Here is a 22462-nt window from a genome sequence, read left to right as displayed (position 1 = left end):
TGGGGCTGACTGGAGGGTTAGGACTGACTGGAGGGTTGGGGCTGACTGGAGGGTGGGGGATATTTGGAGGGTGTGGGCTGACTGTAGGGTGGGGGATGTTTGGAGGGTGTGGGCTGACTGTAGGGTGGGGGATAACTGGAGGGTGGGGGCTGACTGTAGGGTTGAGGCTGACTGTAGGGTTGGGGCTGACTGGAGGGTTCGGGCTGACTGGTGGGTTGGGGCTGACTGGAGGGTGGTGGCTGACTGTAGGGTTGGGGCTGACTGTAGGGTTGGGGCTGACTGGAGGGTGGGGGATATTTGGAGGGTGTGGGCTGACTGTAGGGTGGGGGATAACTGGAGGGTGGGGGCTGACTGTAGGGTTGGGGCTGACTGTAGGGTTGGGGCTGACTGGAGGGTTCGGGCTGACTGGTGGGTTGGGGCTGACTGGAGGGTGGTGGCTGACTGTAGGGTTTGGGCTGACTGGAGGGTGGTGGCTGACTGTAGGGTTGGGGCTGACTGTAGGGTGGTGGCTGACTGGTGGGTGTACGCTGACTGGAGGGTGGTGGCTGACTGGAGGGTTGGGGCTGACTGTAGGGTGGGGGATAACTGGAGGGTGGGGGCTGACTGTAGGGTTGGGGCTGACTGGAGGGTTGGGGCTGACTGGAGGGTTGGGGCTGACTGGAGGGTTGGGGCTGACTGTGGGGTTGGGGCTGACTGGAGGGTTCGGGCTGACTGGAGGGTTGGGGCTGACTCTGGAGGGTGGGGCTGACTGGAGGGTTGGGGCTGACTGTAGGGTTGGGGCTGACTGGGGAGTTCGGGCTGACTGGCGGGTTGGGGCTGACTCTGGAGGGTGGGGCTGACTGGAGGGTTGGGGCTGACTGTAGGGTTGGGGCTGACTGGGGAGTTCGGGCTGACTGGCGGGTTGGGGCTGACTAGAGGGTTGGGGCTGACTGTAGGGTGGGGGCTGACTGTAGGGTTGGGGGCTGACTTGAGGGTTGGGACTGACTGTAGGGTGGGGGCTGACTGTAGGGTGGGGGCTGACTTGAGGGTTGGGGCTGACTGTAGGGTGGGGGCTGACTGTAGGGTTGGGGCTGACTGTAGGGTGGGGGCTGACTGTAGGGTGGGGGGGACTGTAGGGTGGGGGCTGACTGGAGGGTTGGGGCTGACTGAAGGGTTGGGGATAACTGTAGGGTTGGGGCTGACTGTAGGGTTGGGGCTGACTGGAGGGTTGGGCCTGACTCTAGGGTTGGGGCTGACTGGAGGGTGGGGGATAACTGGAGGGTGGGGGCTGACTGTAGGGTGGGGGATAACTGGAGGGTGTGGGCTGACTGTAGGGTGGGGGATGTTTGGAGGGTTGGAGCTGACTCTAGAGGGTTGGGGCTGACTCTGGAGGGTTTGGGCTGACTGTAGAGTGGGGGCTGACTATGGGTGGGGCTGACTGTAGGGTTGGGGCTGACTGTAGGGTGGGGGCGGACTGTAGGGTGGGGGCTGACTGGAGGGTTGGGGCTGACTGAAGGGTTGGGAATAACTGTAGGGTTGGGGCTGACTGTAGGGTTAGGACTGACTGGAGGGTTGGGGCTGACTGGAGGGTGGGGAATATTTGGAGGGTGTGGGCTGACTGTAGGGTGGGGGATGTTTGGAGTGTGTGGGCTGACTGTAGGGTGGGGGCTGACTGGAGGGTTGGAGCTGACTGAAGGGTTGGGGATAACTGTAGGTTTGGGGCTGACTGTAGGGTTGGGGCTGACTCTAGGGTTGGGGCTGACTGGAGGGTTAGGACTGACTGAAGGGTTGGGGCTGACTGGAGGGTGGGGGATAACTGGAGGGTGGGGGCTGACTGTAGGGTGGGGGATAAATGGAGGGTGGGGGCTGACTGTAGGGTTGGGGCTGACTGGAGGGTTCGGGCTGACTGGAGGGTGGTGGCTGACTGTAGGGTTGGGGCTCACTGTAGGGTGGTGGCTGACTGTAGGGTTGGGGCTGAATGTAGGTTTGGGGCTGACTGTAGGGTTGGGGCTGACTGTAGGGTGGGGGCTGACTGTAGGGTGGGGGCGGACTGTAGGGTGGGGGCTGACTGGAGGGTTGGGGCTGACTGAAGGGTTGGGGATAACTGTAGGGTTGGGGCTGACTGTAGGGTTGGGGCTGACTCTAGGGTTGGGGCTGACTGGAGGGTTAGGACTGACTGAAGGGTTGGGGCTGACTGGAAGGTGGGGGATAACTGGAGGGTGGGGGCTGACTGTAGGGTGGGGGATAACTGGAGGGTGGGGGCTGACTGTAGGGTTGGGGCTGACTGGAGGGTTCGGGCTGACTGGAGGGTGGTGGCTGACTGTAGGGTTGGGGCTCACTGTAGGGTGGTGGCTGACAGTAGGGTTGGGGCTGAATGTAGGGTTGGGACTGACTGTAGGGTTGGGGCTGACTGTAGGGTGGTGGCTGACTTTAGGGTGGTGGCTGACTGGTGGGTTGGGGCCGACTGTAGGGTGGTGTCTGACTGGAGTGGTGGCTGACTGGAGGATTGGAGCTGACTGTAGGGTGGGGGATAACTGGAGGGTGGGGGCTGACTGTAGGGTTGGGGCTGACTGGAGGGTTGGGGCTGACTGGAGGGTTGGGGCTGAGTGGAGGGTTGGGGCTGACTGGAGGGTTGGGGCTGACTGTAGGGTTGGGGCTGACTGGAGGGTTTGGGCTGACTGGAGGGTGGGGGCTGACTGTAGGGTTGGGGCTGACTGTAGGGTGGGGGCTGACTTGAGGGTTGGGGCTGACTGGAGGGTTGGGGGCTGACTTGAGGGTTGGGGCTGACTGGAGGGTTTGGGCTGACTGGAGGGTGGGGGCTGACTGTAGGGTTGGGGCTGACTGGAGGGTGGTGGCTGACTGTAGGGTTGGGGCTGACTGTAGGGTGGTGGCTGACTGTAGGGTTGGGGCTGACTGTAGGGTTGGGGCTGACTGTAGGGTTGGGGCTGACTGTAGGGTGGTGGCTGACTGGTGGGTTGGGGCCGACTGGAGGGTGGTGGCTGACTGAAGTGGTGGCTGACTGGAGGATTGGAGCTGACTGTAGGGTGGGGGATAACTGGAGGGTGGGGGCTGACTGTAGGGTTGGGGCTGACGGGAGGGTTGGGGCTGACTGGAGGGTTGGGGCTGACTGGAGGGTTTGGGCTGACTGGAGGGTTGGGCTGACTCTGGAGGGTGGGGCTGACTGGAGGGTTGGGGCTGGAGGGTTGGGGCTGACTGGAGAGTTGGGGCTGACCTTTCGGGTTGGGGCTGACTGTAGGGTGGGGGCTGACTGTAGGGTTGGGGCTGAATGTAGGTTTGGGGCTGACTGTAGGGTTGGGGCTGACTGTAGGGTGGGGGCTGACTGTAGGGTGGGGGCGGACTGTAGGGTGGGGGCTGACTGGAGGGTTGGGGCTGACTGAAGGGTTGGGGATAACTGTAGGGTTGGGGCTGACTGTAGGGTTGGGGCTGACTCTAGGGTTGGGGCTGACTGGAGGGTTAGGACTGACTGAAGGGTTGGGGCTGACTGGAAGGTGGGGGATAACTGGAGGGTGGGGGATGACTGTAGGGTGGGGGATAACTGGAGGGTGGGGGCTGACTGTAGGGTTGGGGCTGACTGGAGGGTTCGGGCTGACTGGAGGGTGGTGGCTGACTGTAGGGTTGGGGCTCACTGTAGGGTGGTGGCTGACAGTAGGGTTGGGGCTGAATGTAGGGTTGGGACTGACTGTAGGGTTGGGGCTGACTGTAGGGTGGTGGCTGACTTTAGGGTGGTGGCTGACTGGTGGGTTGGGGCCGACTGTAGGGTGGTGTCTGACTGGAGTGGTGGCTGACTGGAGGATTGGAGCTGACTGTAGGGTGGGGGATAACTGGAGGGTGGGGGCTGACTGTAGGGTTGGGGCTGACTGGAGGGTTGGGGCTGACTGGAGGGTTGGGGCTGACTGTAGGGTTGGGGCTGAGTGGAGGGTTGGGGCTGACTGGAGGGTTGGGGCTGACTCTGGAGGGTGGGGCTGACTGGAGGGTTGGGGCTGACTGTAGGGTAGGGGCTGACTGGAGGGTTGGGGCTGACTGTAGGGTTGGGGCTGACTGGAGGGTTTGGGCTGACTGGAGGGTGGGGGCTGACTGTAGGGTTGGGGCTGACTGTAGGGTGGGGGCTGACTTGAGGGTTGGGGCTGACTGTAGAGTAGGGGCTGACTGGAGGGTTGGGGCTGACTGGAGGGTTGGGGGCTGACTTGAGGGTTGGGGCTGACTGGAGGGTTTGGGCTGACTGGAGGGTGGGGGCTGACTGTAGGGTTGGGGCTGACTGGAGGGTGGTGGCTGACTGTAGGGTTGGGGCTGACTGTAGGGTGGTGGCTGACTGTAGGGTTGGGGCTGACTGTAGGGTTGGGGCTGACTGTAGGGTTGGGGCTGACTGTAGGGTGGTGGCTGACTGGTGGGTTGGGGCCGACTGGAGGGTGGTGGCTGACTGAAGTGGTGGCTGACTGGAGGATTGGAGCTGACTGTAGGGTGGGGGATAACTGGAGGGTGGGGGCTGACTGTAGGGTTGGGGCTGACGGGAGGGTTGGGGCTGACTGGAGGGTTGGGGCTGACTGGAGGGTTTGGGCTGACTGGAGGGTTGGGCTGACTCTGGAGGGTGGGGCTGACTGGAGGGTTGGGGCTGGAGGGTTGGGGCTGACTGGAGAGTTGGGGCTGACCTTTCGGGTTGGGGCTGACTGTAGGGTGGGGGCTGACTCTGGAGGGTTGGGGCTGACTGTCAGGTTGGGGCTGACTCTGGAGGGTTTGGGCTGACTGTAGGGTTGGGGCTGACTGTCGGGTTGGGGCTGACTGGAGAGTTGGGGCTGACTGTCGGGTTTGGGCTGACTGGAGGGTTGGGCTGACTCTGGAGGGTGGGGCTGACTGGAGGGTTGGGGCTGGAGGGTTGGGGCTGACTGGAGAGTTGGGGCTGACCTTTCGGGTTGGGGCTGACTGTAGGGTGGGGGCTGACTCTGGAGGGTTGGGGCTGACTGTCAGGTTGGGGCTGACTCTGGAGGGTTTGGGCTGACTGTAGGGTTGGGGCTGACTGTCGGGTTGGGGCTGACTGGAGAGTTGGGGCTGACTGTCGGGTTGGGGCTGACTGTAGGGTGGGGGCTGACTCTGGAGGGTTGGGGCTGACTGTCGGGTTGGGGCTGACTCTGGAGGGTTTGGGCTGACTTTAGGGTTGAGGCTGACTGTCGTGTTGGGGCTGACTCTAGAGGGTTGGGGCTGACTGTCGGGTTGGGGCTGACTGTCGGGTTTGGGCTGACTCTGGAGGGTTTGGGCTGACTGTAGGGTTGGGGCTGACTCTAGAGGGTTGGGGCTGACTGTAGGGTGTGGGCTGACTCTGGAGGGTTTGGGCTGACTGTAGGGTTGGGGCTGACTGTAGGGTGGGGGATAACTGGAGGGTGGGGGCTGACTGTAGGGTTGGGGCTGACTGGAGGGTTGGGGCTGACTGGAGGGTTGGGGCTGACTGGAGGGTTTGGGCTGACTGGAGGGTTGGGCTGACTCTGGAGGGTGGGGCTGACTGGAGGGTTGGGGCTGGAGGGTTGGGGCTGACTGGAGAGTTGGGGCTGACCTTTCGGGTTGGGGCTGACTGTAGGGTGGGGGCTGACTCTGGAGGGTTGGGGCTGACTGTCAGGTTGGGGCTGACTCTGGAGGGTTTGGGCTGACTGTAGGGTTTGGGCTGACTCTGGAGGGTTTGGGCTGACTGTAGGGTTGGGGCTGACTCTAGAGGGTTGGGGCTGACTGTAGGGTGTGGGCTGACTCTGGAGGGTTAGGACTGACTGGAGGGTTGGGGCTGACTGGAGGGTGGGGGATATTTGGAGGGTGTGGGCTGACTGTAGGGTGGGGGATGTTTGGAGGGTGTGGGCTGACTGTAGGGTGGGGGATAACTGGAGGGTGGGGGCTGACTGTAGGGTTGAGGCTGACTGTAGGGTTGGGGCTGACTGGAGGGTTCGGGCTGACTGGTGGGTTGGGGCTGACTGGAGGGTGGTGGCTGACTGTAGGGTTGGGGCTGACTGTAGGGTTGGGGCTGACTGGAGGGTGGGGGATATTTGGAGGGTGTGGGCTGACTGTAGGGTGGGGGATAACTGGAGGGTGGGGGCTGACTGTAGGGTTGGGGCTGACTGTAGGGTTGGGGCTGACTGGAGGGTTCGGGCTGACTGGTGGGTTGGGGCTGACTGGAGGGTGGTGGCTGACTGTAGGGTTGGGGCTGACTGTAGGGTTGGGGCTGACTGTAGGGTTTGGGCTGACTGGAGGGTGGTGGCTGACTGTAGGGTTGGGGCTGACTGTAGGGTGGTGGCTGACTGGTGGGTGTACGCTGACTGGAGGGTGGTGGCTGACTGGAGGGTTGGGGCTGACTGTAGGGTGGGGGATAACTGGAGGGTGGGGGCTGACTGTAGGGTTGGGGCTGACTGGAGGGTTGGGGCTGACTGGAGGGTTGGGGCTGACTGGAGGGTTGGGGCTGACTGTGGGGTTGGGGCTGACTGGAGGGTTCGGGCTGACTGGAGGGTTGGGGCTGACTCTGGAGGGTGGGGCTGACTGGAGGGTTGGGGCTGACTGTAGGGTTGGGGCTGACTGGGGAGTTCGGGCTGACTGGCGGGTTGGGGCTGACTCTGGAGGGTGGGGCTGACTGGAGGGTTGGGGCTGACTGTAGGGTTGGGGCTGACTGGGGAGTTCGGGCTGACTGGCGGGTTGGGGCTGACTAGAGGGTTGGGGCTGACTGTAGGGTGGGGGCTGACTGTAGGGTTGGGGGCTGACTTGAGGGTTGGGACTGACTGTAGGGTGGGGGCTGACTGTAGGGTGGGGGCTGACTTGAGGGTTGGGGCTGACTGTAGGGTGGGGGCTGACTGTAGGGTTGGGGCTGACTGTAGGGTGGGGGCTGACTGTAGGGTGGGGGGGACTGTAGGGTGGGGGCTGACTGGAGGGTTGGGGCTGACTGAAGGGTTGGGGATAACTGTAGGGTTGGGGCTGACTGTAGGGTTGGGGCTGACTGGAGGGTTGGGCCTGACTCTAGGGTTGGGGCTGACTGGAGGGTGGGGGATAACTGGAGGGTGGGGGCTGACTGTAGGGTGGGGGATAACTGGAGGGTGTGGGCTGACTGTAGGGTGGGGGATGTTTGGAGGGTTGGAGCTGACTCTAGAGGGTTGGGGCTGACTCTGGAGGGTTTGGGCTGACTGTAGAGTGGGGGCTGACTATGGGTGGGGCTGACTGTAGGGTTGGGGCTGACTGTAGGGTGGGGGCGGACTGTAGGGTGGGGGCTGACTGGAGGGTTGGGGCTGACTGAAGGGTTGGGAATAACTGTAGGGTTGGGGCTGACTGTAGGGTTAGGACTGACTGGAGGGTTGGGGCTGACTGGAGGGTGGGGAATATTTGGAGGGTGTGGGCTGACTGTAGGGTGGGGGATGTTTGGAGTGTGTGGGCTGACTGTAGGGTGGGGGCTGACTGGAGGGTTGGAGCTGACTGAAGGGTTGGGGATAACTGTAGGTTTGGGGCTGACTGTAGGGTTGGGGCTGACTCTAGGGTTGGGGCTGACTGGAGGGTTAGGACTGACTGAAGGGTTGGGGCTGACTGGAGGGTGGGGGATAACTGGAGGGTGGGGGCTGACTGTAGGGTGGGGGATAAATGGAGGGTGGGGGCTGACTGTAGGGTTGGGGCTGACTGGAGGGTTCGGGCTGACTGGAGGGTGGTGGCTGACTGTAGGGTTGGGGCTCACTGTAGGGTGGTGGCTGACTGTAGGGTTGGGGCTGAATGTAGGTTTGGGGCTGACTGTAGGGTTGGGGCTGACTGTAGGGTGGGGGCTGACTGTAGGGTGGGGGCGGACTGTAGGGTGGGGGCTGACTGGAGGGTTGGGGCTGACTGAAGGGTTGGGGATAACTGTAGGGTTGGGGCTGACTGTAGGGTTGGGGCTGACTCTAGGGTTGGGGCTGACTGGAGGGTTAGGACTGACTGAAGGGTTGGGGCTGACTGGAAGGTGGGGGATAACTGGAGGGTGGGGGCTGACTGTAGGGTGGGGGATAACTGGAGGGTGGGGGCTGACTGTAGGGTTGGGGCTGACTGGAGGGTTCGGGCTGACTGGAGGGTGGTGGCTGACTGTAGGGTTGGGGCTCACTGTAGGGTGGTGGCTGACAGTAGGGTTGGGGCTGAATGTAGGGTTGGGACTGACTGTAGGGTTGGGGCTGACTGTAGGGTGGTGGCTGACTTTAGGGTGGTGGCTGACTGGTGGGTTGGGGCCGACTGTAGGGTGGTGTCTGACTGGAGTGGTGGCTGACTGGAGGATTGGAGCTGACTGTAGGGTGGGGGATAACTGGAGGGTGGGGGCTGACTGTAGGGTTGGGGCTGACTGGAGGGTTGGGGCTGACTGGAGGGTTGGGGCTGAGTGGAGGGTTGGGGCTGACTGGAGGGTTGGGGCTGACTGTAGGGTTGGGGCTGACTGGAGGGTTTGGGCTGACTGGAGGGTGGGGGCTGACTGTAGGGTTGGGGCTGACTGTAGGGTGGGGGCTGACTTGAGGGTTGGGGCTGACTGGAGGGTTGGGGGCTGACTTGAGGGTTGGGGCTGACTGGAGGGTTTGGGCTGACTGGAGGGTGGGGGCTGACTGTAGGGTTGGGGCTGACTGGAGGGTGGTGGCTGACTGTAGGGTTGGGGCTGACTGTAGGGTGGTGGCTGACTGTAGGGTTGGGGCTGACTGTAGGGTTGGGGCTGACTGTAGGGTTGGGGCTGACTGTAGGGTGGTGGCTGACTGGTGGGTTGGGGCCGACTGGAGGGTGGTGGCTGACTGAAGTGGTGGCTGACTGGAGGATTGGAGCTGACTGTAGGGTGGGGGATAACTGGAGGGTGGGGGCTGACTGTAGGGTTGGGGCTGACGGGAGGGTTGGGGCTGACTGGAGGGTTGGGGCTGACTGGAGGGTTTGGGCTGACTGGAGGGTTGGGCTGACTCTGGAGGGTGGGGCTGACTGGAGGGTTGGGGCTGGAGGGTTGGGGCTGACTGGAGAGTTGGGGCTGACCTTTCGGGTTGGGGCTGACTGTAGGGTGGGGGCTGACTGTAGGGTTGGGGCTGAATGTAGGTTTGGGGCTGACTGTAGGGTTGGGGCTGACTGTAGGGTGGGGGCTGACTGTAGGGTGGGGGCGGACTGTAGGGTGGGGGCTGACTGGAGGGTTGGGGCTGACTGAAGGGTTGGGGATAACTGTAGGGTTGGGGCTGACTGTAGGGTTGGGGCTGACTCTAGGGTTGGGGCTGACTGGAGGGTTAGGACTGACTGAAGGGTTGGGGCTGACTGGAAGGTGGGGGATAACTGGAGGGTGGGGGATGACTGTAGGGTGGGGGATAACTGGAGGGTGGGGGCTGACTGTAGGGTTGGGGCTGACTGGAGGGTTCGGGCTGACTGGAGGGTGGTGGCTGACTGTAGGGTTGGGGCTCACTGTAGGGTGGTGGCTGACAGTAGGGTTGGGGCTGAATGTAGGGTTGGGACTGACTGTAGGGTTGGGGCTGACTGTAGGGTGGTGGCTGACTTTAGGGTGGTGGCTGACTGGTGGGTTGGGGCCGACTGTAGGGTGGTGTCTGACTGGAGTGGTGGCTGACTGGAGGATTGGAGCTGACTGTAGGGTGGGGGATAACTGGAGGGTGGGGGCTGACTGTAGGGTTGGGGCTGACTGGAGGGTTGGGGCTGACTGGAGGGTTGGGGCTGACTGTAGGGTTGGGGCTGAGTGGAGGGTTGGGGCTGACTGGAGGGTTGGGGCTGACTCTGGAGGGTGGGGCTGACTGGAGGGTTGGGGCTGACTGTAGGGTAGGGGCTGACTGGAGGGTTGGGGCTGACTGTAGGGTTGGGGCTGACTGGAGGGTTTGGGCTGACTGGAGGGTGGGGGCTGACTGTAGGGTTGGGGCTGACTGTAGGGTGGGGGCTGACTTGAGGGTTGGGGCTGACTGTAGAGTAGGGGCTGACTGGAGGGTTGGGGCTGACTGGAGGGTTGGGGGCTGACTTGAGGGTTGGGGCTGACTGGAGGGTTTGGGCTGACTGGAGGGTGGGGGCTGACTGTAGGGTTGGGGCTGACTGGAGGGTGGTGGCTGACTGTAGGGTTGGGGCTGACTGTAGGGTGGTGGCTGACTGTAGGGTTGGGGCTGACTGTAGGGTTGGGGCTGACTGTAGGGTGGTGGCTGACTGGTGGGTTGGGGCTGACTGGAGGGTTGGGGCTGACTGGAGGGTTGGGGCTGACTGGAGGGTTTGGGCTGACTGGAGGGTTGGGCTGACTCTGGAGGGTGGGGCTGACTGGAGGGTTGGGGCTGGAGGGTTGGGGCTGACTGGAGGGTTGGGGCTGACTGGAGGGTTGGGGCTGACTGGAGGGTTTGGGCTGACTGGAGGGTTGGGCTGACTCTGGAGGGTGGGGCTGACTGGAGGGTTGGGGCTGGAGGGTTGGGGCTGACTGGAGAGTTGGGGCTGACCTTTCGGGTTGGGGCTGACTGTAGGGTGGGGGCTGACTCTGGAGGGTTGGGGCTGACTGTCAGGTTGGGGCTGACTCTGGAGGGTTTGGGCTGACTGTAGGGTTTGGGCTGACTCTGGAGGGTTTGGGCTGACTGTAGGGTTGGGGCTGACTCTAGAGGGTTGGGGCTGACTGTAGGGTGTGGGCTGACTCTGGAGGGTTTGGGCTGACTGTAGGGTTGGGGCTGACTGTAGGGTGGGGGATAACTGGAGGGTGGGGGCTGACTGTAGGGTTGGGGCTGACTGGAGGGTTGGGGCTGACTGGAGGGTTGGGGCTGACTGGAGGGTTTGGGCTGACTGGAGGGTTGGGCTGACTCTGGAGGGTGTGGCTGACTGGAGGGTTGGGGCTGACTGGAGAGTTGGGGCTGACCTTTCGGGTTGGGGCTGACTGTAGGGTGGGGGCTGACTCTGGAGGGTTGGGGCTGACTGTCAGGTTGGGGCTGACTCTGGAGGGTTTGGGCTGACTGTAGGGTTGGGGCTGACTGTCGGGTTGGGGCTGACTGGAGAGTTGGGGCTGACTGCCGGGTTGGGGCTGACTGTAGGGTGGGGGCTGACTCTGGAGGGTTGGGGCTGACTGTCGGGTTGGGGCTGACTCTGGAGGGTTTGGGCTGACTGTAGGGTTGGGGCTGACTGTCGTGTTGGGGCTGACTCTAGAGGGTTGGGGCTGACTGTCGGGTTGGGGCTGACTGTCGGGTTTGGGCTGACTCTGGAGGGTTTGGGCTGACTGTAGGGTTGGGGCTGACTCTAGAGGGTTGGGGCTGACTGTAGGGTGTGGGCTGACTCTGGAGGGTTTGGGCTGACTGTAGGGTTGGGGCTAACTCTGGAGGGTTTGGGCTGACTAGAGGGTTTGGGCTGACTCTGGAGGGTTTTGGCTGACTGTAGGGTTGGGGCTGACTCTGGAGGGTTTGGGTTGACTGGAGGGTTGGGGCTGACTGTAGGGTGTGGGCTGACTCTGGAGGGTTTGGGCTGACTGTAGGGTTGGGGCTGACTCTGGAGGGTTTGGGTTGACTGGAGGGTTGGGGCTGACTCTGGAGGGTTTGGGCTGACTGTAGGGTGGGGGCTGACTGGAGAGTTGGGGCTGACTGGAGAGTTTGGGCTGACTGTCGGGTTGGGGCTGACTCTGGAGGGTTGGGTCTGACTGTCGGGTTGGGGCTGACTCTAGAGGGCTGGGGCTGACTGTGGACCTATATGTTTGAGGGCCTAGGTATAGCATAGCCAACAGGGGAAGGGGCTGACTGGAGGGTTGGGGCTGACTCTAGAGGGTTTGGGCTGACTGGAGGGTTTGGGCTGACTCTAGAGGGTTGGGGCTGACTGTAGGGTTGGGGCTGACTCTAGATGGTTGGGGCTGACTGTGGACCTATATGTTGGAGTGCCTAGGTATAGCATAGCCAACAGGGGAAGGGGCTGACTGGAGGGTTGGGGCTGACTCTAGAGGGTTGGGGCTGACTGTGGACCTATATGTTGGAGGTCCTAGGTATAGCATAGCCAACAGGGGAAGGGGCTGACTGGAGGGTTGGGGCTGACTCTAGAGGGTTTGGGCTGACTGGAGGGTTTGGGCTGACTCTAGAGGGTTGGGGCTGACTGTAGGGTTGGGGCTGACTCTAAATGGTTGGGGCTGACTGTGGACCTATATGTTGGAGTGCCTAGGTATAGCATAGCCAACAGGGGAAGGGGCTGACTGTAGGGTTGGGGCTGACTCTAGAGGGTTGGGGCTGACTGTGGACCTATATGTTGGAGGGCCTAGGTATAGCATAGCCAACAGGGGAAGGGGCTGACTGGAGGGTTGGGGCTGACTCTAGAGGGTTGGGGCTGACTGTGGACCTATATGTTGGAGGGCCTAGGTATAGCATAGCCAACAGGGGAAGGGGCTGACTGGAGGGTTGGGGCTGACTCTAGAGGGATGGGGCTGACTGTGGACCTATATGTTGGAGGGCCTAGGTATAGCATAGCCAACAGGGGAAGGGGCTGACTGGAGGGTTGGGGCTGACTCTAGAGGGTTGGGGCTGACTGTGGACCTATATGTTGGAGGTCCTAGGTATAGCATAGCCAACAGCGGAAGGGGCTGACTGGAGGGTTGGGGCTGACTCTAGAGGGTTTGGACTGACTGGAGGGTTTGGGCTGACTCTAGAGGGTTGGGGCTGACTGTAGGGTTGGGGCTGACTCTAGAGGGTTGGGGCTGACTGTGGACCTATATGTTGGAGGGCCTAGGTATAGCATAGCCAACAGGGGAAGGGGCTGACTGTAGGGTTGGGGCTGACTCTAGAGGGTTGGGGCTGACTCTAGAGGGTTTGGACTGACTGGAGGGTTTGGGCTGACTCTAGAGGGTTGGGGCTGACTGTAGGGTTGGGGCTGACTCTAGAGGGTTGGGGCTGACTGTGGACCTATATGTTGGAGGTCCTAGGTATAGCATAGCCAACAGCGGAAGGGGCTGACTGGAGGGTTGGGGCTGACTCTAGAGGGTTTGGACTGACTGGAGGGTTTGGGCTGACTCTAGAGGGTTGGGGCTGACTGTAGGGTTGGGGCTGACTCTAGAGGGTTGGGGCTGACTGTGGACCTATATGTTGGAGGGCCTAGGTATAGCATAGCCAACAGGGGAAGGGGCTGACTGTAGGGTTGGGGCTGACTCTAGAGGGTTGGGGCTGACTGTGGACCTATATGTTGGAGGGCCTAGGTATAGCATAGCCAACAGGGGAAGGGGCTGACTGGAGGGTTGGGGCTGACTGTGGACCTATATGTTGGAGTGCCTAGGTATAGCATAGCCAACAGGGGAAGGGGCTGACTGGAGGGTTGGGGCTGACTCTAGAGGGTTGGGGCTGACTGTGGACCTATATGTTGGAGGGCCTAGGTATAGCATAGCCAACAGGGGAAGGGGCTGCCTAGTAAACTACATGTTGGGATACAGGGGGCGGAGTGTACAGACCCCAGAGCTGTACTGCTGGGGCTGGTGTGAGCTCAGCTCACACTTTAGCATGTATATGGGGGGCTGTTGAGTTGTCTGGGGAACTTTGTATGGGTGTGGGCGTCAGGGGGGTTCTATGTACTGTGGACAACGAGGGGGGCTTGGTTCTAACTTTCTAGGTCTGTTAAAATAAAGTAAAGTTTGTTATTTTAATGATGTAACTATTGGGCCAATAAAACAAAATCTCTCTCTCCCTCTCTCTCTTTCTGTCTCTGTTGCTGCCTTTTTCTCTGCCTGGCCTGACTTTAATATGGTTATGATTAGAGACGGGGCTAAGGGAGGGAGGGGGGAGGAGGGGGCTCATATTTACTGCAGGGGTAATGGGGGAGGTGCAGTGTAAAGACAAATCGAGAGAACCAAGAGGGATCTGAATAGGGCAGAGGAGGGGAGGGGTTGTGTTTGTTTGCATTCGGGCTGAAATATGAAAAACAAAAGAAAGCTGGGACAAAAAGAGAGGAGAGGAGAGAGAAGAATGGAATAAAGTTTTGTCCTCTAACAAATCAGTCCCCGCCTAGCAGCACGGGGCTCTGGCCACTTCTCCTCCTCTTCCCCTCCCTCCTCCTCTCTCTCAATCTCTCTCCACCCCCTCCCTCTGGGTCCCCTCTCTCTCTCTCCCTCTCTCTCTCTCTCCGCCCCCCCTCTCTCAGTCTGAGGCAGTTGGTTCGCTCCGCTGTGCCGTATGTGTCTGGGATGCAGCAGTGAAAGAAAGAGAGCTGAAAGAGTGAGAGAGACAGAGAGAGAGAGAGAGAGAGAGAGAGAGAGAGAGAGAGAGAGAGAGAGAGAGAGAGAGAGAGAGAGAGAGAGGGAGCTGTTATTTAGGTCTGTTACAGCAGACAGGGAGCAGCTCGCCCTAGGGCATGGGGAGACGATAAAGCAACACTGAACTCAGAACAGCACATTCAGCTACAGATACAGCCAGGCAGGAACCAGCCCTGCATTCCAGCTGAGGGGAAGGGAAAGAAGGTATAGAAACTGTAGTGCCTGCAGGAAAGGATAGATCAAACGGCAGAGAGAGAGAGGGGGAGAGAGAGAGAGAGAGAGAGAGAGAGAGAGAGAGAAGGAAGGAAGGAAGGAAGGAAGGAGAAGGTAGCAGCAACACATCAACACAAGGGTTTGAACCGGGACCTTCACTGCTGCTACTGTTGTTGTTGTTGTTGTTGTTGTTGTTGTACTACGGTAAGGTGACCTAACTACTCCAGGAACAAGGAAGGGGGGGGTACAGCAGCAGGTTTAACCTGTGTGTTCTCAGGAGGTAGGGACTAGGGAGGGGGTACAGTAAAAGGAGGTTGAAAGCTCCACCACCATGTTTGACTGTATGGAAGCTCTGGGGATGGGCCCACGCCAGCTATATGATGTCACCAGCCGGGGTGCGTGCATGCTGCGGAAGGCGAGCCCCTTCTTCGCAGGGCTGGACCCCTTCGCTTGGACCGGCAGTGCCAGCGTTCAATGTAAGTCAATGGCATCCTGTTTGCATGTCCTGGTACTGGAGCCTGTTGGGACAGCTGCACTAGCTACCCAAGGACATCTAGCTAATGCTACAATATAATATGCCAGCCTCTGTGTGTGTGTTTGTTTGATTTCTGAGTGGCTGCAATGCTAACCCACATGTTCAGGTTTGACTGTGACAATGCTAACCCACAGATTCAGGTTTCTCTGTGGCAATGCTAACCCACAGGTTCAGGTTTCACTGTGGTAATGCTAACCCACAGGTTCAGGTTTCACTGTGGCAATGCTAACTCACAGGTTCAGGTTTGACTGTGACAATGCTAACCCACAGGTTCAGGTTTTACTGTGGCAATGCTAACCCACAGGTTCAGGTTTCACTGTGACAATGCCAACCCACAGGTTCAGGTTTCACTGTGGCAATGCTAACCCACAGGTTCAGGTTTCACTGTGACAATGCTAACCCACAGGTTCAGGTTTGACTGTGACAATGCTAACCCACAGGTTCAGGTTTTACTGTGGCAATGCTAATCCACAGGTTCAGGTTTCACTGTGACAATGCCAACCACCTGAGTTTTGACCTTGTGGGGTAGGTTAGGTTCTGTATACAAAACAGAAAAGAGTAAGAAAGTACAGATGAAATATTGAGAGGAAGAGAGAGAGGGAGAAACCTGACACTTTTGACAAAATGTCAGCCATCCACATTACATTGGTCTTGTTCCCTTCACAATCGCCTCTGTGACAGCTACTAGTGCTTTCCATGTGGAGACTACAATGGGTTTTGAATCTTTTTTTAAATAAGGTAGACATAAAAAGCGGTTTTCTAAAAACATTTCTGTGCTCCCTGTGTTTTTAGTTGGAGGTATTGTTGGTGTTTATGTTTGTGTCTAAGGATTTTTCTCTCAAGCTAAATAGCTATAAATTAATCAGTAGATGAATTATTGAATGGATACATTTATGAATAAATTAGTAACTTGGAATGTTGCTAGGCTTCAGAAGAGCCAAAGGGTCTTGCCAGATTTCTTTTCTCTCTCTTTTTCTGTGTCAGTGTTCACATTTTTGCTCCCTCGCTCCCTCCTTTCCAGACTTCAGACACTACTCTGGCTCTAACAACAGGCCTGTCTCAGATAGACAAAACTTGGGTCAATTTCCATAGGCGTCCAGGGGGCCTGTGTGGCTGGGAGAAAGAAGGAGTGGGGGTGTGTGGTTCTCTTCTAGGGAGCAAGCCAGAAATGATACAAGCAAGAAGAAATACACAACACACCATCAAACTACGAACAATCTAGCTAGTTTAGTTGTTGCACACAAACAACACGTTTGCTTGCTTCTGTTCATGTGTTCCTATTTCGTTTTTTAAAGTCCTTTTGTAACCCAGACGCTGTGTTGTGTTCACACTGAGGGTTGTTTTTCAGATTTTATTTGTTCAACCTTCTGCTTTTTTGTTCCTTTTTACTGGATCTTGGGGGCAGTCATCTGTCTTCATTACTCGTGAAGACACCAGCGTTTCAGTGGCTGTCATACACACTGGGCTCTCTTTAATGAAGACAGATGCCCTGTCAGGACAAGGGAGGCCGAGGGGGACTTCATGCAGACCAGCCTCTCCTCTTCTGCTTTGCTTTCTTCTTTCTTTCCTGTTCTCCATTCTTCTGCTCTCTCCTCTCCTCTCCTCTCCTCTCCTCTCCTCTTCTCTTCTCTTCTCTTCTCTTCTCTTCTCGTCTCTCCTTTCAACTCCTCTCCTCTACTCTTCTCTCCCCTCCTCTTCTCTTTTCTTCTCTCCTTTCTTCTCCTCTCCTCTTCTCTCCTTTCCTCTCCTCTTCTCTTCTCACCTTTCTGCTCTTTTTTCCTCTCCTCTCTCCTACAGCCAGCCAAGGAGCTCTGATAATATCAAAATATTTGTTTATTTAGTCAGAGACCTCACCGCTCTCACCGACCCACACAACCATTTAAAACGTAGCCAATCAGGTCCCAAAGTTATTGTATTTTTGTTCTTTGTAACAGGAAATCAAAGAGAACGAACGATCAGTCAGTTGGTGTTGCTGTGCTAGTGTGTGTGTGTACTTCTGTGCTAGTGTGTGTCTGTGTGTGCACCTGTGTTAGTGTGTGTGTGTGTACTTCTGTGCTAGTGTGTGTGTGCGCATCTGTGCTTCTGTGTATGTGTGTGCTGTGTACTGTTTTAGTCTTTCTATGTTTAGTCTTAGTAAATAAGGTGACCCCATCCCACACGAGGAGCGGCCATAATATCTCTCCTTACTGAACCAGTTGGCCCTCATTGTCCTCTACAATGAGGCAGATGAATTGATGTTTGAGTCTGATCTCTCATTAGGCCTGGCCAGCTGCAGAGCACAGTGATCTGTGTCTTAAATGGCACCCTATTCCCTAAATAGTGCACCACTTTTGGCCAGAGCCCTAAGGCTATGGCCTATGTGCCATGATCAAAAGTAGTGCACTATATAGGGAATAGGGTGCCATTTGGAACACAGGTGAACCAGGGAACTACCAGCATGCAAAGTAAAGACACTCAGCTAGGAGAGCTCCTCTGCTCAGCTCTGCTCTCATAGCATTAACAACAATCAGGACTTCTTGAGTCTTGAGTCCCAGTCAGCTGCTTAAAGTGTGACACCATTCCTTAAATTTGGCCTAGATATTCTGTGAGTTAATTTCTGTTTGAGGGAGGACTCTAAAATCAGAGAAAATAAAGATTTTAACATATTTTTATCAAAGATTTTTAAACAGCCCCCCACAACTATATGCAATTGTTATCTATATGCAATCTAAACATTACCAACATGGGGATTCGTTGTGGAGTTATTTTTTGTGATTTTATTACAATTCTGACATACATATGTCATGCTTTAAAAACAATTTTTACTCAGAAGCAAATCTGGAAATCAGTGGGTTAGGTTTTGAATTTCCTGGGTTTTCTCAATGTCATTGCTTTTTGTCTCAATCTGTTTTGAATCAAAGGGAGTTTTAGTGTGTGGTCATGATCAGCTTTTCTGTTTTCTGTCTGGTGGTTGGAGACTGCTGCTTTTCTGTCCAATGTCAGAGGTTACAGAGAGGCTGTGGGCTGGCCAATGTCAGATCCACAACATGTGTGGTGTCCTTGTCTGCCTTTTGAGAAGGAGGAGAGAAGAGCCTCTTAAATGGCTGTTATTGTGTAGCTGACTGCTGTTTAAATGTCTGATGTTATGTAGCTGGAACTAATACATCAGGGCTGCATGGAAAGGAAAATGGTAAAATGATTTAGACATTTGCCAATAAGCTAGAAATTACTCAACTGTCATACTAGATGACATTTGATGATATGAAGAAAGTTTGATGAGCTGTTTCTTCACTTGCTATGTTACTGTGCTTGGAAGGATAACGCAATTGATCTCTAATTTATGGTCAGGAAAAGGATAATGATTTAGTCATACGATAATAGTTTATTCATACGTCAATGATAGCAAAATGTGTACCAGATGCCAAATGATGATGTAAAAAAGATTTCCTGCCTTTTGCTTCAGTTGTCATGTTAATCTTCTCATGCAGTAGCTTTATCATCTCATACTGTAGTATTAGAAAAGGGGTCATATTTTTTAATTATAAAAAAAGTTGTAATTGAATCTTTATTTTACTATGCAAGTCAGTTAAGAACAAATTCTAATTTACAATGCCGGCCAAGCCCGGATGACTCGGGGCCAACTGTGCACTGCCCTATGGGACTCCCAATCACGGCCGGATGTGATATAGCCTGAAATCAAACCAGGGACTGTAGAGACACCTCTTGCACTGAGATGCAGTGCCTTAGACCGCTGCGCCACTCGGGAGTTATAAACTGGGTGGTTTGAGCACCGAATGCTGATTGGCTGACAGCCATGGTATATCAGACCGTATATCATGGGTATGATAAAACATTTATTTTTACTGCTCTAATTATGTTGGTAACCAGTTTATAATAGCAATAAGGCACCTCGGGGGTGGCCAATATTCCACGTCTAAGGGCTGTGTCCAGGCACTCTGTGTTGCATCGTGTGTAAGAACAGCCCTTAGCCGTGGTATATTGGCCGTATACCACACGTCCTCGTGCCTTATTGCTAATATATTTGATGTATTATAGTAACCAACAGAGTCATGTTTACTGTCTAACTGTACCTTGGCCTATTTGGATTGTTTTGACTTTGATATCCCCCTTAATGTCAATATATTCACAATCATGTTATGTGGTAATAACAGATAACACTTTATTAATCAAAACACACACACACACACACGCACACACACACACACACACACACACACACACACACACACACACACACACACACACACACACACACACACACACACACACACACACGCACACAAACACACACACACACACACACACACACACACACACACACACACACACACACACACACACACACACACACACACACACACACACACAACCCCCCACCCCCACACACAAACCTCTTTGTTTTCCCTTAATGTGCTGTTCAATGTGAATTGATGAGCTAATTGAAACAGGCGCTATATCATTCTGGCTTGGAGGGCAAGACAATTACGTCCCAAATGGCACCCTATTTCCTGTATAGTGCACTACTTTTGACCAGGGCCCATAGGGGTTATATAGGAAATAGGGTGCCATTTGGGACGGCGACCACAGACTACTAAGTGGTTCCTGTGACCACTGTCACGCCGAGCAGCTCAGATCATTCTCTCTACTAATGGAACTACAGATCATTATCTCTTCCTAATGGAACTCTGCAGTTATTTCATTATAATTACAAAAGATTCAATTAAAATATTAGAATGCCTGAGGGGGCAGGACTGTGAATAGATAGTGGGTTGGTTGGTTGGTTGGTTAGGAGGGATGGTTAGGAGCGATGGTGAGTGTGTGTAGTGTGTCAAATCAAATCAAATCCAATGTTATTTGTCATGAGCGCTGAATACAACAGGTGAAATGCTTACTTTACAAGCCATTAACCAACAATACAGTTCAAGAAATAGTGCCGAGAAAATGTTTACCAAATAAACTAAAGTAAAAAATGAAAGAAAAAGTAAAACAATAAAATAACAATAACAAGGCTATATACAGGGGTACTGGTACTGAGTCAATGTGGAGGGGTACAGGTTAGTCTAGTTAATTTGTAGGTAGGGGTAAAGTGACTACGCATCAATAATAAACAGCGAGTATCAGCAGTGTAAAAACAAAGGGGGTGGGGTGTCAATGTAAATAGTTTGGGTGGCCATTTGATGAATTGTTCAGTAGTCTTACGGCTTGAGGGTAGAAGCTGTTAAGGAGCCTTTTGGACCTAGACTTGGAACCCAGTGATGTACTGGGCCATAAGCACTACCCTCTGTATTGCCTTACAGTCGGTCGGTGGTGCAGCTGTATAACTTTTTGAGGATCTGGAGACCAATGACAAATCTTTTCAGTCTCCTGAGGGGGAAAAGGTGTTGTTATGCCCTCTTCATGACTGTCTTGGTGTGTTTGGACCATGATAGTTCATTGGTGATGTGGACAACAAGGAACTTGAAACTCTTGACCCGCTCTACTACAGACCCATTGATGTTAATGGGGTCCTGTTTGGCCCTCTTTTTCCTGTAGTCCACGATCAGTTCCTTTGTTTTGCTCACATTCAGGAAGAGGTTGTTGTCCTGGCAGGTCTCTGATCTCCTCCTTGTAGGCTGTCTCATCAGGCCTACCACTGTTGTGTCGTCAGCCAACTTAATGATGGAGTTGTGCATGGCCACAGAGTCGTGGGTGAACAGGGAGTACAGGAGGGGACCAATCAAACAGACTCGCAAGTTTAGCTAACCAAACCATCAGTCCTAGCTTGCCCTTATGTAAATCGATTTCAACAATGCCAATAATGTTTTCAATTCAACTTTTGCTTTGAAAAGCAGCTCAAATAGAACATGTTAGAATGAACTACAGACATTGAATTGTACCATGCTGATATAGACGGTTGCCAGGTGACGTATGATGCCTCCTGCCGGCCATGTTGGAAGACCACCGCATCAATTCTTCTGACAAACTACCTCACAAACAACAGGTGGGAAAAGGCTGCCTAAATATTATCCCCAATCAGAGACAACGATAGACAACTGCCTCTGATTGGGAACCATACCCGGCCAACATAGAAATACAAAAACTAGACTACACATAGAAATAATAAACTAGAGCACCCCCCAGTCACGCCCTGACCTACTGCACCATAGAAAATAAAGGCCTTCTATGGTCAGGACGTGACAGTTACAAGGTGGGGTTAAAATATATTTAATTGTTTTTAAAAATCCATTGATTTATATAAAAAACACTGTAATGTCAAAGTGAAAGAAAAAACACATATACTGTATCTTGATTACATCAGTATTCAACCCCCTGAGTCACTAGAATCATCTTTGGCAGGGAATATAGTTGTGAGTCTTTCTGGGTAAGTCTCTAAGAGCTTTGCAGACCTAGACTGTACAATATTTGCAAATTATTATATTTAAAATTCTTGAGGTCTGTCAAGTTGGTTGTTGATCACTGCTAGATATCCATTTTCAAGTCTTGCTATGGATCTTCAAGACGATTTAAGTCAAAACTGTAACTAGGCCACTCGGGAACATTCAACATCATCTTGGCAAGCAACTCCAGTGTACATTTGGCCTTGTGTTTCAGGTTTTTGTCCTGCTGAAATGTGATTTTTGTATCCAATTGTCTGTTGGAAAGCAGACTGAACCAGGTTTTCCTCTAGGATTTTGCCTGTGCTTAGCTCTATTCTTTTCCAATGTACCTTAAAAAAATTCCCTAGTCCTTGCCGATGGCAAGCATAGCCACAACATGATGCAGCCACCACCATGCTTGAAAATATGAAGAGTGGTACTCAGTGGTGTGTTGTGTTGGATTTGCTCCAAACGTAACACTCTGTATTCAGGACATGCAGTTCATTTCCTTGCCACATTTTTTGCAGTTTTACTTTATTGCAAACAGGATGCATGTTTTGAAATGGTTTTATTCTGTACAGGCGTCCTTATTTTCAGTCTGTCATTTAGGTTAATATTGTGGAGTAACTACAATGATCCATTCTCAGTTTTCTCCTATCACAGCCAATTAACTCTGGAACTATTTTTAAGTGACCATTGGCCTCATGGTGAAATCCCTGAGCGGTTTCCTTCCTCTCCGGCAACTGAGTTAGGAAGTGAGGCCTGTATCTTTGTAGTGACTGGGTGTATTGATACACCATCCAAAGTGTAATTTAAATTGACTCAAGACATTTCAGCTTTTCATTTTTAATTTATTTGTAAGAATTTCTAAAAACATAATTTAACTTTGCATTATGGGATATTCCGTGTAAACTAGTGACACAAATCTCAATGTAATCCGGTTTAAATTCAGGCTGTAACACAACAAAATGTGGAAAAGGTCAAGGGGTGTGAATACTTTCTGAAGGCACTGTATGTTCTCAGAATATGTAAGGGATAACCAATGAAGGCCTATATGTGTTCTATGTAAAATAATGAAAGACATGGAAGGTGTGTTCCATGACGCGCTAGCAGAGTCAAACAACCTTCCACAGAGTTGCATTATTTTCCAGAGAACGCACAGAGCCCTGAGCTCATTATCCCTTTCACACCATGGATATA

General features: G+C 54.5%; 1 protein-coding gene across 4 annotated transcripts in view; it reads left to right on the top strand.

Annotated features, from left to right (window-relative positions):
- Window positions 1-22462, top strand: part of LOC110532677 (retinoic acid receptor gamma-A-like) — a 106257-nt gene that overhangs the window by 42947 nt on the left and 40848 nt on the right. The window contains exon 1 of one of the 4 annotated variants that reach the window (XM_036988695.1): window positions 14043-14847. The exons of 2 other annotated variants lie outside the window; for them this stretch is intronic. In XM_036988695.1, coding sequence (XP_036844590.1) covers window positions 14703-14847 — 145 coding nt within the window. In that variant the 5' untranslated portion in view covers window positions 14043-14702. Of the gene's footprint in view, window positions 1-14042; window positions 14848-22462 lie in introns of those variants that run through there. One more of the 4 variants, XM_036988696.1, reaches the window with a different exon arrangement.

The sequence above is a fragment of the Oncorhynchus mykiss genome, chromosome 9 (genome assembly GCF_013265735.2).
Source record: "Oncorhynchus mykiss isolate Arlee chromosome 9, USDA_OmykA_1.1, whole genome shotgun sequence".
NCBI lineage: Eukaryota > Metazoa > Chordata > Actinopteri > Salmoniformes > Salmonidae > Oncorhynchus > Oncorhynchus mykiss.
The sequence above is the reverse complement of the archived record's forward strand: the minus strand, read 5'-3'. Positions and strand labels throughout refer to the sequence as shown.